This window comes from Aedes aegypti, chromosome 2, assembly GCF_002204515.2.
Source record: "Aedes aegypti strain LVP_AGWG chromosome 2, AaegL5.0 Primary Assembly, whole genome shotgun sequence".
Classification (NCBI taxonomy): domain Eukaryota; kingdom Metazoa; phylum Arthropoda; class Insecta; order Diptera; family Culicidae; genus Aedes; species Aedes aegypti.
This window is the reverse complement of record NC_035108.1, coordinates 195,191,254-195,210,708: the sequence shown is the minus strand read 5'-3', so window position 1 is coordinate 195,210,708 and position 19,455 is coordinate 195,191,254. Positions and strand designations below refer to the sequence as shown.

At 37.9% G+C, this 19,455-nt stretch overlaps 1 protein-coding gene across 6 annotated transcripts in view; it reads left to right on the top strand.

Moving 5' to 3' along the window:
- LOC5575608 overlaps positions 1–19,455 on the top strand; it is a 362,169-nt gene that overhangs the window by 235,457 nt on the left and 107,257 nt on the right. For 5 of the 6 annotated variants that reach the window (XM_021843590.1, XM_021843587.1, XM_021843586.1 and 2 more), the window contains one exon: positions 3,522–4,018. In XM_021843590.1, the coding sequence (XP_021699282.1) occupies positions 3,522–4,018 (497 nt within the window). Of the gene's footprint in view, positions 1–3,142; positions 3,291–3,521; positions 4,019–19,455 lie in introns of those variants that run through there. The other variant, XM_021843591.1, reaches the window with a different exon arrangement.

Below are 19,455 nucleotides of genomic sequence, written 5' to 3'. Positions count from 1 at the left end.
CGCGAGGTAGGAACTTGTGAGGACCAGAGCTGTGTTGGTCGCTCCTTCCTGATTGTCGACTCACCATTTTGCAGCCCAGCGAATGTAAGATAATGTATCCTAAAAACCTTTGATGGTATGATGAAGCCTAATTCGCTGCTGAAAAAAAAATTTCTTGGCCTATCATTATGCATGTGGAACTCCTGCAAGGAATCGGTCAAGAAAGTGCTTTTTTCTGATCGCAGTACGCACGTCAAAAGAAATGTAAGAGCATTACGCAGAGGCGAGGGCTCTTCCTGGGGTCTAAAATTTCCATTTTCAACGCTCGTAATGAATGGGTGCTGCTTACACGCCTTGACCTATGCAACGAATAAGTTATAAACATGAAAATGAATATCTTTACTCATTATTGAACAAAACTATTCAAATTGAGAAGCTAACAGCATGGTTTATCGTTTATAACCATCACATGTTTAATCAAGATTAACATAAAGATCTAGTATATCTGCAGGTGATGCACAAAGGTTCCAGCTACATAGGAGGGCGGTCATTAATGCGAATGTCGGTAAATTAGTAATAAATTCATGCAATTTGATTTGTATTCATGTTCTACATGCAAATCATTTCTTCTGGTAAAAGGGGAAGGTGCTAAGGTTTTCACCCCCTCCCCCTCCAGGTATTGAGTTGAGTGATTTTAACATGATTTCAGCTTCATTCACTTTCATGTACCAAAACAGTGAACAAAGTCGTAGAAGCTGTACTATAAAGGCTTTCTACGTGTATTGTTGAGAAACCTACTATGATTATACATTTAAAACTTAAAGTTAGGATACTTGACAGCTACCATTTGTTGGTAATCAAGTTATGTTTTGGTAAACTGGAAATACGACACATAAGCGATTAACACTAATCTGGTCGCAAACGGTCGCAACTGAAAATGACCAATTTCAGCGTTATGAAATATATGAACAAGCCCTAAGGATGGTATCTGAGCTGAACTCATCAAGATGGGCCCGGAGATGATGGCCATTTGTCTGCACTGGCTGATGAGCACAATCTGGGAAACAGAACAGCTACCGGAGGAGTGGAAGGAAGGGGTAATATATCCCATCTACAAGAAAGGCGCAAAGTTAGATTTTGAGATCTTTCGAGCGATCACCATTCTAAATGGAGCTTACAATGTACTATCCAAGATCATCTTCTGTCGACTGTCACCTGTAGCAAACCAGTTCGTGGAAGTTATCAAGCCGACTTCGTTGACAGCCGATCAACAACGGACCAGATCTTCACTGTACGACAAATCCTTAATAAATCGACCGCGTAGAGCTATGGAAACTCATGGACGAGAACAGATTTCCCGGGAAGCTTACGAGACTGATAAGAGCTACGATGAAAGGTGTGCAAAATTGTGTGAAGGTTTCAGGCGAACATTCCAGTTCGTTCGAATCCTGCCGGGGTCTACGACAAGGTGATGGACTCTCGTGCCTGTTGTTCAATATTGCGCTGGAAGGTGTTAAGTGGAGAGCCGGGCTCAACAGTCGGGGTACGATTTTTACGAGATCCAGTCAATTTGTTTGCTTCACGAATGATATGGACATTGCGGCAGACCTATATACCCGTCTGAAACGCGAGACAACAAAAGTTTGTGTGGTGGTGAATGCGACCAAGACAAAGTACATGCTAGCTGGTGGGGCTCGCAATATTACAATAAACGGGGATACGTTCGACGAATTCGTCTACCTTGGATTCTTGCTGACGGCTGACAATAACGTTAGTCGTGAAATACGAAGGCGCATCATCAGTAGAAGCCGGGCCCACTATGGCCTCCACAAGAAGCTGCGGTCAAAAAAGATTCACACCCGCACCAAATGTACCATGTACAAAACGCTCATAAGGCCGATAGTCTTCTACGGGCATGAAACGTGGACGATGCTCAAGGAGGACCGACAAGCACTTGGAGTCTTCAAACGTCGGGTGCTTAGGACGATCTTTGGTAGTGTGCAGGAAAACGGTGTGTAGTGGCGAAATATGAACCACGAGCTCGCTCAACTCTACGGCGGACCCAGTATCCAGAAGGTGGCCAAAGCAGGAAGGATACGATGGGCAGGGCATATTGGAAGAATGCCGGACAGCAACCCAAAAATTGTGTTCGCTTCGGATCCGGTTGGTACAAGAAGGCGTTGAGTACAGCGAACTAGGTGGGCGGTTCAAGTGCGTATCGATTTGGCGAGCGTGGGGCAGAACCGAGGATGGAGAGATGCGGCCACGAACCGAATATTGAGGCGTGAAAATGTTGATTGAGTGTTATCTGTTTAGATGATAACTAAATAAATGAAATGAAATATAACAGTCCCATATAATTGGTTATTTTCATAACAATCGAGCAGTGTCTGTTTTCAGAATATCAAAACATAAATGGCCATTTTGGAAAGTACACAACTCTACGATCAGTATTTCTACATTAAGACGTTTCATGTTTAAAAACCTCTGTTTTTATTTTATTTATTCATTTATTTATATATTTGTTAATAAAGTTGCAATCAAACACACAACCTGTGATACTTATCATACGCTTAAACGGCCGTTCTCGCTAACTTCTCGACCAAGAGGCCACAGTTTCAGTGACCTAAAATAATTCAAAACCCGATATAATGGCTACGTACTCCTTACTTTTTTAGTTTGGCTTGTCGAAAATAATAAAATTAAATTAAAAATGCACCAGAAAGGTGCTGTCACTGCTATGGAGGTTAATCTGGGTTTTCAATTTCATTGATCAAGATTGTGTTCCCGAGGCAAATTGGCCTCGCACTTTTATTCCCTAGCCTAACTTTCAATTTTTGCTTCATCAACTAACATTTTCATAATTGAATAATCCCCAATCTGATCCCGTTGACTGGCTTTAATTGAAATTAAAGGCAGCTCACAACTTGCCACCAGCATACACACCGTTACTCTTGACATACGGTGGTTCCAACATTGTTATTAAACCGCTTATAAATATGCAGTAACAATAAACTTTGTCTGAATGCCAGTCAGCCCCATATGTTGGTTAGCACAACTGTATAAATGCTGGCTTATCCATTTCCTCGCTCACATAGAACACCTACATTGCGGGTTCGTATTTGTTTAATTGAACTGAGATAGCTTCACTTCCATTCTCTGCTTTTCCATTTTAACTCTTAATTTAACGAGCTGCATAAAGTTGTTCTAATTTGTACCTACGCTTTTATCCGACAAGCTTTAGGTTTTCAGCAATAATGACTTTATCTTCTACTCTTCACTACTAATCAAAATGGAGAATTCTGAAGCTGGTATGATGAAAATTACAATCAAGACATTATCCTATCAGAAAGACTTTTATTGTTGTAGATCAATGTTTGTTATATATACATATTTTGCAAAATATGGTTCTCAGTACACGATTCTATTAAATCATAAATATAACAGGATTCATTATAATTATGGAAAATGCATGCGATATAACTTATAGCTTTTTGACCGCTGACTTACGTATTTATCCTTCTCCTGTATATCTATTACAGCTTTCACCCGAGACCCGGAGATATCGACTGACAGTGATGGATGTTCTGGTTGATTACATCCGCTATAAATGTTCCGCCCTCGCCGGGGAGCGTAATCCGGCGGTTCTTCTGGCGCAGTGCAATCAGATAGTGAGCAGTTTGTACATCATTTTCGACGGTGACAGTGAATTTGTGACGCTCACGCTGTTAAAGATGGATTTGCTAGCCGGAAGTGGAGCCGTTGCATTGATGTATCCGGTGTTTGAGCAGATCTTGGCCAGCCAGACGAGGCGCTCCGGGACTCCCTTTGGCATCATGGACTACGTACGGTTGTTACTTTGCTACAAGAAATGGAAAGCGATGGTACCGGCCAGACGAGATAAGGACGCTATCAGTGCTCTGGCGCTCAAGGTACTTCCACAGCGGTGCCCCCAGGCCAAGATCAAGCAGGACCTACCGTTCATGCAGATGCTTCCCAGATTGAGCGCTTCCGCCAAAGAGCAAGAAGATGAAACTAGGTGAGTCATTGAGATAATAATGATTCAGGGGTGGTGTAAAGTGGGATAAACTGATAACTAACAGAGGACAGTGATTCTCAAAGCTCTTATCGAAACACAAAGATGTATGAATTTTACGTCTAGTTCAAATGATTGACGATCTTCTGTGATTACCCTAGCACATAGTGATGTACTTTGTTATAAATTACCAATGGTTCTATAGCCGAACCGTCAAATTGGTTTGTCACTGAACTCGACCATCTTCTATTTGCAGTAAATTTTGCACCTGTCTCTGGGATAATAGAATAGGGTAAGTGCTCCTTTAGTGAGTTTGACATGTTTCGCACTAATTGATGTACAGTAGTTCCACTATCATGAGTCATCAACTATTATGGGTCATTTGCATTTGAGTTGCATGTAGAATAGAGTGACTTAGAATCGTGTGTACGTCAAAAATTATTAAAGCAATCGTATAATATCCATGAAATCGTAAAACTGTTCAAAACAATTATTTTGTTTAAAAATGTAGCTTCTTTGCACCTATAATGGTGCATCTGTACCAAAAGTACTTACTTATTTGGCTTTACATCAATTATCTTCATAAAGCCTCGCCAACAATATTTCGCCAATTCACTCAGTTCATGGCCGTTTCTCTCTATCCTCGACTGTGACCCACGCTCTCCAGGTCCTGGTGCACCTGGTCAATCCATCTAACTCGCTGCGCCCCACGCCTTCTTGTTCCGACCGGATTTGTAGCGAACACCATCTTTACAGAGTTGTTGTCTGGCATTCTTGCAACATGCCCTGTCCAGCGTATCCTTCCAGCTTTAGCTACCTTCACGATACTGGGTTCGCCGTAGAGTTGAGCGAGCTCGTGGTTCATCCTTCGCCGCCACACGCCGTTCTCCTGCACGCCGCCGAAGATCGTCCTTAGCACTCGGTGTTCGAAAACCTCAAGAGGTTGCGAGTCCTCCTCGAGCATATTCCACGTTTAATGCCCATAGAAGACTACCGGTCTTATGAGCGTTTCCCAGATTCTGACTATCAGCCGATGCAGACAAGCGGCCAACCTGTCCGGGCCCATCTTGATGAGTTCGGCTCCGATACCATCCTCGCTTTCGCTGTCCTGACCTTCTGTGCCTGTGTTCTCTTCGCCATTCAGGTGTTTATCGTAGTGCTGCTTCCACATTTCGATCACCTCGCGTCCATCCGTCAAGATGCTCCCATCCTTATCCCTGCACATCTCAGCTCGCGGCACGAAGCCTTTGCGGGATGTGTTGAGCTTCTGATAGAACTTCCGCGTTTCTTGAGAACGGTACAGCAACTCCATCTCTTGGCATTCCAGGCGGCGCTTTTCGTCCCAGAATAGGCGGGTTTGGTGTTTCCTCTTCAGCCTGTATCGTTCCACGTTTTGCCGCGTACTATGCTGCAGCATTGCAGCCCGCGCTGCATTCTTCTCCTCTAAAACCTCCTGGCACTCTTCGTTGAACCAATCGTTTCTTGAGCTCCGTTTCACATATCCGACAATGCTTTGACTGTCCTCCAGCAGTCCTCAAGAGGGGCCCTATCGAGCTCGCCCTCATTCGGCAACGCTGCCTCAAGATGCTGCGCGTACGCATTGGCGACATCCGGTTGTTTCAGTCGCTCGAGATTGTACTGGGGCGGGTGTCGGTACCGTACATCATTGATGACGGATAGTTTTGGGCGCAGTTTCATCATCACCAGATAGTGGTCGGAGTCAATGTTGGCGCCACGATAGGTCCATCGATCACAACGTGGGCGATTTTCAGTCTGCTGAGGTGATCTCCAGGTGTAGCGATACGGGAGGCTGTGCTGGAAATAGGTGTTACAAAAGGCCATGTTCTTGGAGGCGCCATTGTTGCCTAAAACTAGACTTACAAAATGAGGATGCCTGTTACTCCACAAGAAGTCATCTGGTTGATTCTTTGTGTAAGTGCAGCTGGATTTGCAATAACTACGGGTGGCCAATCAAGATCAAGCTCAAGCTCAATAAGCACCCATATCAATAATAAGCACCAAAATAATGTAAACTCCAGATTTATGTTGGTTATGGTGATGACAGACAGTCATATACTTCTAGTTCTAAACAAGAATTTAAACATGGGAACAGTCCATTTTGTTGAAACAATCGAATTTCTATGAGATAATAATAAACTTCTTAAGTGTTTCATGCTGTATTATAGGAACTTAGTTACCGTCGTTGGGGTGAGAATGGGTCAAACAAGGATATGCACGAATTATTTATTGAACAACTATTGCAATTTAACTCCAATAAACTTCAATTTTGGTGTGTATGTAATTTGATGGTACATTAACAACTGTGCAAAAAATTCAAGCAAAATATTTATTCACTACGCCACTACAAGTGAATGAAAAATGGCTCAATCTCACCCCATAGATGGGGTGACATTGGGTCACTGTAATTGAAATAAATTGTTTTTGAAAATATGGTTGCAAAACTATTCACAGCTGAAAAATATTCATGAAAAATGATGCAAACTAGACGAAAAAACATGTTAGATGTTTCACAATTATGATAAACCCACTTAAACGTACGATAATACTAAAAAGTTGGAGAGCTACGAAACAAAAAATGTAAATTCAATATTTATCGTCAAGCTTACATAAATTTTCTTGTGTTTTTTCCTTCAATTGTCTTCAAAGTCTCATCCATAAAGCCTATTCAGTTTTCCCAAAGGTGTACTGAAACAGTGATTATTTCAAAACTTCGCCAATAGTTGAATTTCGGTGCCACATTCCACGATCAAAAGATTTCAGGCAGGAAAATTTTACGATTTTGCTGCGCAATAAATACAGTTGAGATTGTTATTCAATGCACGGAATCCTCAAGTAGACTTGTTTGATGCTTCAGAGATGCTGTATTTCCCGAGCAGAAGAAAATAACTTCTGAATACCAAACTAAGGTATTCCATACCAGATAATTTCCAATACTTACAACCTGAATGCGGTATGAATGAGCCCTGCATAAGAGGTAAAATTCCTCAAATAATATCTCAAGCATATTCTACGAACACCAAACTGATAATTAGATCAGGTATTGTAATACCTCAATAATACTTGATGGATTTTCATATAAAAGTGAAATTTTTCAATAGTAGTTCAATACCTCCAGCAGACCTCAATAGCTGTCTAATATACCAATGAAGTATTTTTAATTGTTTTAAAGATTTTTTTCAATACCATTATAATACCAAATTGAGGTATTGATAACTGAACAATACCTAATTTTGGTATGATACCAAAATATGGTATGCATAAGTTATTGGTAAGTTATTTGTTCCTCCTCGGGTTAGAAAGAATAAACACATCTTAATGATGAAAGAGTACACACGGCACCGTAAAACGACAAAAATGTAGAATTTTGATTCCGTTCACAATTGATCTTGCTTGACCCAATCTTACCCCATTTTTAATGTTTTAGACTCCATATCGAAAAAAAATGAAATTTCAAAAAATCAAATAAATTCCGGATTATACGAGTGAAGTGTATTGAAAAGACTTTCAACTTTCTACTAATATAACAATAGATATTAAAGTACATGCGTGATACTAGTGATGCTTAGGCGAAATTTAATGTTGCAACTTCAACATACTATTTTTACAAAAAAATACTATAGAAGACTATTTTGCAAGACAATTGGAAAAAAATCCTTTCGCAAATAAAAAAAACTCGCGGAAACTCACTAATCTGTCGAAAATTTCCAGATTCGGTTCACTAACAAAAAAATTACAGCCTTATCACAGGCGTGTATGAAAAGGTTAAGATATATTATTGACGACACCAAACACAGAACTGAAATGTGCTACTTTTCAGCTCCGTTAATAATGCTGAAAAGTAGCACTTTTCAATACTGTTCCTTTAGTTAGGTGAAGTAGGCCGTTATGTTGTTCATCATCTTGATGAATAATAGGGTGATATGCAACGGAATAGCAAAAAAGTAATCTTTTAAGTGAATATATCAGGAAAATAAATGTCTGGGAAAAGATTTTCCGATTAATTGCCGTCTGGGTATCGATTTCCGGGCGATGACGTAGAAACATCATCAATTATATTATTTTCTAGTCTCACAATCACATTTACAAAGTGTTGCAGAAACAATGTGGTGGGCAAAATCGCCAAGGTTGAGAGCTTCTGCTCGCTTTTTTTTGTCTGAACGATCCTTTCGTTTAGTGGCAAGAAAAATATGCTGCAAATTTTCTCAAAGGGTGATAAATGATAAGGACGTCTTTGTGACCAGGACTCTTCAACCAGATTGCATATATTAATCAAAACAAGTTTTCATACATTCACCCGCAATAGTTCCTATATAAAACGTGGCAAGAGTGATTTATGAAGGATAAATGTATTCGGATGCATATTTGCAATACCATACCCATTCACGACAGCAACGGAAGGGATCCATTAGCATTAATGTGGGAACGTATAAAAGAAATCTCCTCCAGAAACGATTTGTTAACGTCACTGGCAAAATAATATTTACAGTATCACTCATGACAGACACTCCGTAATAATGGGGCAACAACCATGAAAAAAGCTTGTTTGATGCAGATTTGAAAATGAAATGGAATGTATCTCATTAAATCCTCTCCGTCAGGCTCGTGTTATCCTGCAGAGTGATGTGCAATTAAACGCAGAATATGATGCAGTGTTATGCTAGCTTTGATGTTCACTTTCTTCCTTATTAATTTTCTACTTTTTTCTGTCGGTCTTTCCAGCTGTGACATTGCCTGTTTCTCAGATTAGTTACCTTATGAGCACCTCCACTATTTTTAACTGGGCCCTTTCTTAATGTTTAGTTTATCAATAGTTATTAAAACTTCCACTCAGTTGGTTAGCCGTAAACGATAAATCACAATTAGAAAGTAACGAATGATCTTACAAAACATGTTTACTTGAAAGCCTGTGCTGAAATGTCGTCATACTATGATTCCCCTGTAAAACTACAGCCTCATTAAAAAAGGACGCTGGTCGTCAACGGATTTAAGTTTTGATTAGAAATGGTTATTCTTAGACTATGAGACGATGGACCGTAACTTCATTCCCCCTACTATACACGAACATGCCACAAACACCAGTAGTGGGTAAGCATTCTAACCACAGAATTCAAAACACTCAATGATGACCTCTAACAGCCATTATATTAAACACCTGCTCTACCCTTTGGCCAGCATCAAAACATCAGAATTATTCCTCGTGTTCGAGATAGAAACAATTGTGCCCTAACCACGTTGTTATACACCTACCCAACCCAACAGACACAATGCCAGTTGCAAATCACACACCACATCTACAAACATCTCATTAATTTCCATCGAACACAATATTTGCCAACTAGTTACACATTTTAGGTTTGTTTAAATAATATATATCTGAATCAGGGGAAAGGTGGAAGATACAGTTAACCCTCCATGTGGTATGCTGCTACCCAACAATCTCTCATCGCGCTTTCTCAGCAGTATAGGAATCTAATGAATCTACCTTTCTGGCCCAACAAGTGTAACTATTTAGGCTGTAACTATGCAAAACATTGAAGTCATTCTAATTCAATACAACTGAGAAAATGCTATGAGTGGCAGTGTTGATAGACTCACACTTAAATCTCAATCAATACGCTCTCATGTGAGAGAAAACTCATAAGCGATCTGCTTCACAAATCTCACGCTTGAGATTTTGATGTAAAATCATTCAATCAACTCAAACCGTAAAAAAATGATACAGTCGCGAAATCCGACAAAAACTCGTGAAACTCGATTGCTGTTGTTTACGTTAGAAAGGATTACTATAATTTTACCATACGAACAGGAAATTTTTGCCGTGTGTGAGTAAACTGTGGAAATACGAGACAATGAGTCAAAAAGGTGAGCCAACTCATCCATGATTTTTGGACTGCTTAGTTGCGTGATTGACAACTCGCGCATGAAAAATATCAAGTGTGAGTTATGAGAAATTGAGTTTCTCACAACACTGGTGAGTGGTACCATCTTATATGGAGGAATTGCTGTGAATAGAAGTGGTGACCTCACGTCGAATGGATACAATTTTAAATCTATCTAAAATCAATAAAATCCAATCCAATCAACAATATCCAATCAACAATATCCAATCAATACAAGATTAATACAGACGTGAATGCCATCAGATATGATAATCGTACACACTCACTCTGTTCGGTGAATTATATTGGGGTTTCGGAGTAATAAAATAACCTAACGGTCACATTAAGATTATACTTGGGCCTAGCAATGGAATAGCAATGAGATTTCTATCAGATTTATTTTCTGATTATTCACCCAATATAAGATATGGACTGTACAAAATTTCAGCCTCGAATAAGTATTATTGAGCTGTAGATAACTTAAAATTTTTTTAATTTTTTCCCATACTAATAATATATACCGTAAAACGGGGTATGTTTGATAATGCGCACATTGGTAGTGCGTTACCCACCACATACTAAACGAAATATCATTATTTCTGTTATTCGGTTGAGCAAAACGAAGGCAACAATAAAAAATATTAGTATTACACTTCATATAAAAGTTGTTTTCATTTAAATCGAAAACATTTGAAGCTTTATATACGAATATCAAAAACATATACGATTTAAGCATGTTCGAAATGCTTATAAACAATTTAATGAAGTTTTGAATAGTTGGCCACTTATCTTTGACAGCCTAGTTATCATAGAACTTGAATATGGCCTCAAATCTCTTAGCGAAAAGCAATTTTACAAACTGGGACCATTTTAGTAATCTTATTCAGAAATTTGCACATAACGTTAAACACCTAGTGGTTCACAGTGCCCTATAAATGTTACGTAGTTCATTCAATTTTGTTCGATTTGTACTCCATTATCAAAGATACCCCAAAACAGTAAACCGTCTTTCGATTACATGAAAAATTATATATCCATTCAAAATAAATCTTTCAGCAATCTATCAACTGCAATCGATAGCTAGGATGCCAGTACTTGTTCTAAAATATATAAATTTTAATTCTTATGCATGCTAAATATTGAAGTTTTCTTCGAAAAAACCACCAAAGTTACCCTGTTTCACGGTACACACTTGGGATTATATTCCCTCAATGCCTTACTTACTTTACTTTTGCTGCCTACAATGCCTACTTTTGTCGAATGTTACAAATATGCATTTATGAGCAGTAAAAAATATTGTTAAACATTGAATAACAGATATTTTACTTCGAAACTTTACAGAGGACGGATTTCACGCCAACTCGACAAAGGGTTTGGCAGCACCCCTTCAGAATTCAATGAAACTTTCTGGGTGTGAAGACTATGTGAAACTTAGATACTTTACATACTTTGTTTTTTTCAGAATCGATCTAGACTAACATTTGGAAAGGGTCAAAGTTTTTTTTTACTTTTTTTATAAACCCGTATAGCTCAAAAACGGTATGACCTACATAAAAGTGTTGTATGGGGGATTGTCATAAAATTTCCTGAAGTTTTTGAAAAAAATATTGAAAAAATAGAAAACCTTTTCTACACTGAAACAATAAATGATTCAAAACTTTAAAGTCGATAAAAAAAACGGCCAGATTTTGATCATCCTTAAGCAAAAAGTTTCGTAATTAAATTTACTAAAAGTCGTCCATACATTGCAAATTGGGCATATTTTAGAGAAAAAAGTTTTTCTCACATTGAATTTTTGAAATCCAAAATGATTTTTTTTATTTTATTTTTATTTCGCTTTAAATAGTCAAGTATGATCATATTTTCAAGTGATAAATGAGTTTTAATCACAAAATAGATTATATTTGTTTTTTTTTTTTGGAGTAGTTAAAAGAAATAAAACGGAATTATACAGAGTTTTTTTTTAATTATTTAATTGATCTCGCACCATACCGCTTATGAGAAAATAAACTCCGTCTAACGATCCGACAGATTTTTATGGTTTGAAAGATATCGTCATTTCGAACAGGTCAATTTGAACAGAATGATGGCCCACATCAACGAAAATTCAATTTTTGCCAATGAACAGTTCGGATTCCGCCATGGACATTCGACCACTCATCAACTTTTACGTGTAACAAATTTGATCCGTTCCAACAAATCTGAAGGCAATACTACTGGTCTCGCTCTTCTAGACATAGAAAAAGCATTCGACAGTGTTTGGGATGAAGGTTTGATCGTAAAATTAAAAAACTTCCATTTTCCAACATACATTGTTAGAATAATTCAAAGTTATCTGTCAAATCGTACACTTCAGGTTAATTATCAGAACTCCAGATCTGAAATACTTCCTGTAAGAGCTGGTGTTCCCCAAGGCAGCATTTTGGGACCAATATTATACAATATTTTTACATCTAACTCACCTGAGTTACCTCAGGGAGGTCAAAAATCTTTGTTTGCGGATGACACAGGCCTTTCCGCCAAAGGACGAAGCCTGCGTGTCATCTGTAGTCGATTGCAAAAAAGTTTGGATGTTTTTTCTTCATACTTGCAAAAATGGAAGATTTCTCCTAATGCTTCCAAAACTCAACTAATAATATTCCCACATAAACCAAAAGCTCTTTATTTGAAACCTTTAAGTAGACATGCTGTCCCTCTCATGGTTCCAATAAATTGGTCAGATAAAGTTAAGTATCTAGGGCTCATGCTAGATAAGAATTTAACTTCACACTTTAATCACATTGAGGGCGTTCAAGCCAAATGTAACAGATATGTAAAATGTCTCTATCCCCTTATTAATATAAATCAAAACTTTGTCTTAAGAACAAGCTTTTGATATTCAAACAAATTTTCAGGCCAGCCATGTTGTATGTACCAATATGGACTAGCTGTTGTAATACCAGGAAGAAAGCTCTGCAGAGAATTTAAAATAAAATTTTGAAAATGTTTCTGAAGCTTCCTCCCTGGTATAGTACCAATGAGTTACATAGAATATCCAATGTTGAAACATTGGAACAAATGTCAAATACAATCATTAATAATTTCAGGCAAAAATCGTTACAATCTTCTATTGCCACGATTAATGCGTTGTATGTTTAGGTTAAGTTAGGTTAAGTATATTAAAAACGTTTTTTTTTCTCTTATAAACAGGTGAAATCTACTCACCTGTAAAAAATCTGAACTGCTACGGCAAATGAAATGTAATATGTTATTAACAAAATGTTAATTAAATCTTAAATTTGTTTTACCAAATTAGGATGATAGTGTTGTCTAATAACACAGAACACCTAGATATAAGAAATGAATGTAATGTTTGGAATGATACTAATAAAGAAATTAATAAAAAAAAACTCACCTGTAAAAAATCTGAACTGCTACGGCAAATGAAATGTAATATGTTGTTAAAAAATGTTAATAAAATCTTAGATTTTTTTTACCAAATTAGGATGATAGTGTTGTCTAATAACACAGAATACCTAGATATAAGAAATGAATGTAATGTTTGGAATGTTTGGAATGATATACAGCAACTAGATACTGATCTGAATCTATATTCGCACTGCCATATGTGCGAACATTGGTAATGTCAGAGAAGAATTTTCCGTCGATTAGAACGTGGTCGATTTGGTTTTCGGTTAGATTACCGGGTGGCCTTATGGATACATTTTCGGGGGAAGAAGGTGCATCGGACTACCGTACCACGAGAGAATGCAAAGTTGACGCATCTTTGGCCGTTGTCGTTAGATACGGCATGCAGGCTGCTCCGCCCGATCACCGGTCTGTACATCTCTTCTCGTCCTACCTGTGCGTTCATGTCGCCAACAACGATTTTCACGTCACGCGGCGTGCATCCGTCATATATTTAAAAGACAATTTACAAAGTCTTCAGCTCAAGGCTGCACAGACTGAACGATCACAAACATAAGGCAACGGACAACACGAAACACCCAGTAGCCCAATGATGAATTTTTCGTTTGACGAAAAGTTTCCCTTGCGTTGACCGGCTGCCACCCGATAACGCGTTGCCCAACACTATGAAGCCAGTTCCTAGCTCATTTGTGGTGTCACAGCTTTGGTAGAAGATAGCCGCTCGATGCCCGCTTTTCCACCCGCTGTCCAGTCCAACAAAGTTCCTGCAGCGCTACGATATCGAAGCTACGGGGATGTAGCTCATCATAGATTATCCTGTCGCTACCTGCGAAACCAAGTGACTTGCAGTTCCATGTTCCAAGTTTCCAATTGTTATCCTTATTTCGTCGCGTAGGCCTTTGCCGATGTTCCGTGTCGTATTATCTCCTATGTTATTTTTACGGGTGGCTTATTGGGCCTACGCCAACACTTCTGTCTCGCTGGAGCGCCATCGTGCCAGCTCTGTTTAACGTCCCAACTAACACTAGGACACGTTTCCCTCTGAACCAACTCGATTTTTCACATTTAGAACGTTTAATTTTCGGATTTACAAAACGACGAAAATAAGATTTTCAACTTTCGCAACCTAACCACTACTTTCGCCGCCCGCTGTATCGAGAGACAAAGTGACTTAACCACGAATCAAATCAAAACACTACCTGAGTCGATTTTACACTGGTAGATAAACGTCGCAAGTAACTGAATAAAACGGCTTATCATTTTGTCATAAAATTATTGTGTGAAATAATAGGAACTCTATAGTTTTTGAACGCGAGCTCATTGTATGCAAAATTTAAGCAATGTACACGTCGAAAAAATGTTTAAAAGGCGATTCATTTTAAAACAGTTTTGGAAGACAGGTTGTGATTCTTCTGATTTAATTTTCTCAAAACCGTATGGAAGTTACTTATGTCGATTTGAAAAAGTAATCGAGATTTCTTGCTCAGCCGCTGGATACAAGAACAGACGCTGTTTGAGCCGCACCTCCTGGTGAACAGACGCTCGAGACGTACCTCTTCAATCTAGCTGATGTCAGAAGGACAATAGTGCCCAGGCTGCATTACCAGCTAATTACGCAACCTTAGAGGTTCACTTCAAGATGCTCGATCTTCTTATCCTTTTCCACGAGTTTTGCTGTTAGCGCATCCATCCTATCTTAATTCAATCGTGGTTAGGCAGCGACTTGTGCATAGCAACTGTTTCCAGCTGCGACTCGCTTCCTGGCTCCAGAAACGAAATGAAATTGTCAGCCTTCCCCGATGGTCTTTTTCACAATTTCTGCTGAAAGGTGCATTGTCACAAACGTCTTTCTCCTCGTGGTCCTTAGAACAATTGTAGCAACGTTTGGGGTTGATACAGCTCACCCGGGGACGACCATATTCGCAGCAACCAAAGCAAAGGAGGGGGATCGGGTAGTACGGGCGAGTTTTTAAATTTAGCACTCCAATTTTAACATAAGCAGGATACACACTTCGACTGAACGTCTGAAATGGCTATCGTTTTTACTTTGCTGGCATTCAGGATCCTTCGAACCGCAATAACTCCTTGTGAGCTCATTTCTCGACCAATTTCGGCTTCGTCTTTCTCCAACAGATCGTACGCAGAGATAACACAGCGTCTCACGTTTAGTCGGGGATGAAGGACGACCGAGACTTCCAAACAGTTGTGTCATTTTCAGTACCATCTCACCATGTGTCGGCCTCCTCGTTTAACGCGTACTTTTTTCGCTTTTTGTTGGACCGACGCATAGTTCAAAACTCTTTCCGATGATAGACGGCTCAATAGGAAAGTTTTTACCATCATTACCCGTCATCAGCAGCGTAGTTGCAGCTCAGAGTTCGTTGCTTCCATCCAGATATACGGGTAACGTTCTTCCATTTTACCTCCCGGGGTCACCTCCGCAAGCGGAGGCATGCACTGTTCTTACTTCAAACCGGAGACATAAAAAACCGCAGATAAGGGTAGTGGTCACCCAATAGTCAGCTGCTTACATTTTTATTCATTTTCAAAACTAGCAGTATTTGGTGCTTGAGCTTAAACAATTTACATTTGTGATATTTGACTGAACAGAAAAAAACAAAAACACATCCCCTAGGGGTTCTTGGGGTCGTTTGAAGAAGATGGTTTGAACAATCATGTCCCGCCCTAGGCACTCTAAAAACAGTAACCAACGTTGTTATTCTCACAAGCACAGCGAACAATATATAATAGTGATGAATGGACAAATATATAATAGTGATGAAACAGTCACATGAACCACCCAAAGACTGACTAATAAATCTAAAGAGGATTGCGATAGAACAGCAAAGCTCGAAGACTCCGTTATGAGTCAGCAATAAACCAAAAAATGCAAAAACATAATGAAAGATCACTACTCAGAGCTGAGCTTAAAATGAATTGGCTACCACTGCCACTAAGGTATTTTACATATTACAATGATTTATTACTGTGAAGTCACATGATTTAGGATGCTTGTTCCGGATCCGGATTTTTATTGTGATGTTGGTCGTAGGCTTTACTTTGCTGGTGGCCAAGGAATAGTCGATTTCGTATTTGTTTGCTTATTGAAATGATTAAAGATGGTATTTCCGAAGCGAGCATAATAAAAAAATGACTTTTTTGATGGGGTTTTTTGTACATCATTCCATTACTAACACTTCTAATGAAATATAATTGACAGTTTGTAGTTTCATGTTCAACAGTACAATAAAATTGTAGCACAATTATATCAAGATTTATTACAAATAACAAATTTTGTTTATTTTTTTTAAGAAGCACTTTGAGTTGATGGATGAAATTGTAAAACATAATTATAATTTCAGTTATAATAACAAAGGCTGTTTCAAATTTGTTTCAATTTAAAAAATAAGTATAAAACAATTTATTATAAAAAAAATGAGATCAATTGTTTGTTCATGTGCGCTTATATTCATTTGAAGAAAATAACATTTTTTGTTATAATTCAAAATGACAAAATGAGTTACATTCTTGTTGAATTTGATACATAATGAGTTTCATTTTTGTTCAAATTATAACATTTTTGTTTAAATTGTGTTTAGTGTAGATGAAATTGTGTTATAATTTTTGTTATTTGAACTACTAACCAGCCAGAATTATGACATACTCTGTAAGAAAAAACGTGCTAAATGAGTACTAGTTTGTTGTAGTCCACTGGTCAGAAAAGTTCTAGTTTTCAGGAAAAAATGAAGAATTCAACGCAAACACAAGGCATACGCTTAATAGAATATACTGCATAATTTAAACTACTTTTATTTGGCTTTCTTTGATTTGAGAAAATCAAAACGGTGAGTTTTGGGTTGCCAAAGCATCTCATTGAAAGATTGATTTTTGCAATTTTAGAGATAAATTTTACGTTCCACGGTTGAACAAAGAGCTACCGCAGCTGTCACATTTCACAAATCATCCGATCGGCTGCGATGGTACCTTGGAAACCACGCAAATGGCTGTTGTTTACAGCTATTTTTCAAAGCATACTTTGATTAGATGGTTTCGTTTATTGATACTATGATTTTCAGATCTGCGGTAGATCTTGGCGGCTACCGCAGAATGGAAAATTTTCAAAATAACCGTAATATAAATTTTGATTTAATATGTAAATTTGACAAAACAACGTAATTTTGTCGTAATAGGGAACTAAAAATATTTGATTTGTCTAAATTTTCTTTTTATTTCTAATATTATACCCGTCTTGACACATTCCACATTGGGGAATTCCGAACCCAAAGGTGGAAAAAATTGATAGCTTTCGCAATAGAAAGATAAAAAATAAGTTTTATAGCTCATTCGAAAGGAAATTCTCAGGAATCGATTGGTGATGGTTTCATGCATGTGGTGCACCTCTGGGATAAGCTATGGTGCCCGTTTTGACCCAATTCCTTGAAAATTTTAGATTTTCATGTTGTTTTGAGTAAAACTTTTTTATTGTGGAGATTATTTCCCATGAAATCCATCATTTCTAGTCCATTCAACAATGTTTCACAGAGAACATTATAATAAGTTGGAAATTTAGGGGATTATGGGGCCAAATGTACAATGAAATATTTTTGAAGAGGAATTTTTGTTTTAAATTTTTTCAACGTGTTTTTTTACTGAAATAAATTCTAAAATAGTCAAATAATCACGAATATAGCTTGCAGAAATAAATTGTAGTAAAATTTGTAGAATATGTATGAAAATTATGTATGCTCTATGCAACATATTGTGAATAATTTACCTTCTTATATCACAAATTCCAAACATTTCCAAACGATGTGCGATAGTTGGGGTAAACGATTTTTTTTTCTGTTCGGATGCGCCACTGCGACCAGTATTTAGATCTATTGTGGCATTACCCGTATCCTTAGTGAATAGTGCATGTCGCATTACTCTATTTCCATTGATAGGTAATAAAGCATCGATTTCTGTACAGTTCTTGTTTTGATTCCTCAGATATTGATGCAAATCGACTATGATGAAAAGGTCCCGCTATTTACACCCTTCATAGAAATTTACATCTCAGCGAAGGCGCGCCCCTTAGCAAACATAATCGATTAAATTTCTGAGAAACCAAATCGGTACTACTGATATTTGACCATGCAACGGAACTCTAGTCTCATCCTTGTTTCGCTTTTAGTTTAGTCCCAGAAAAATACTAGAAAAAAGGGGCTTTATGCTAGCAGCAAAACCGAATCAAGCTAGAAAATTTGTTTAGTAATCAGAATTCACGTGAGTTCTTGAATTACCAGAACTTACAGTCCTTGTTTAGTTAATACTCATGATTGTTATCTTGGCTTCAAGTGTAGTCTCGGGACTGACCAACTCCGAGTCTTTAACCATCTGCTAGGTATAATAGATTAATTTTCAGAAACAAAGACTTTGTACCGCGAATCCTTGAATTACCAGAACATATTACCCTAGCCCGACAAACCAGATGAGACTAGGATTCAAATTGGTAGATCTTACCCCGTAACGCACCACGAAAAGGTGATCTACCCGCGTTACGGGTCTGGGGTAAACGATATTGATCTAAATGATCGATTGCCGTTAGCCTCATTGATAGGAGATAGTGGAAGCATATAGTTTTTTTTGTCTATGTTTGCCCCAATTCCCCTAAACACGATTTCTTTCGTAATTAATTCAACTTTTTCTCCCAAATTCAGAAACTACCTGAATTATTTATTGAATTTATTGAATTGTTTATTCTGTATCTGATACAATATTTAAATCATAAAACATAGGAGATTTTGGGGATCTTTTACACATAAAGAAAAAAATTACCAAATAAAAAAATAAAAAATGAATCTATCAAGAAATCATCAGCCGTTTTTTCTGATTGCAACAAATTACTCAGGATCAGGTTAGTTACACATTAATGTCTGAAGAAATTTCATGAGAATAAAATTGCGTGGAAGTGCCCAAGTAGCTCTGCCTGCACCCTACTACTGAAAAAGTGATCATAAACAAACAAAGTCTTCCATATATTTCAATATGGCACATTTTGATTGAAGATGTAGTAGTTAATAATATAAATTGACGCTTATATTGAGCTGTTCGGTAATCCAATCGATTCCTGAGAAAATTTCCTTACGAATG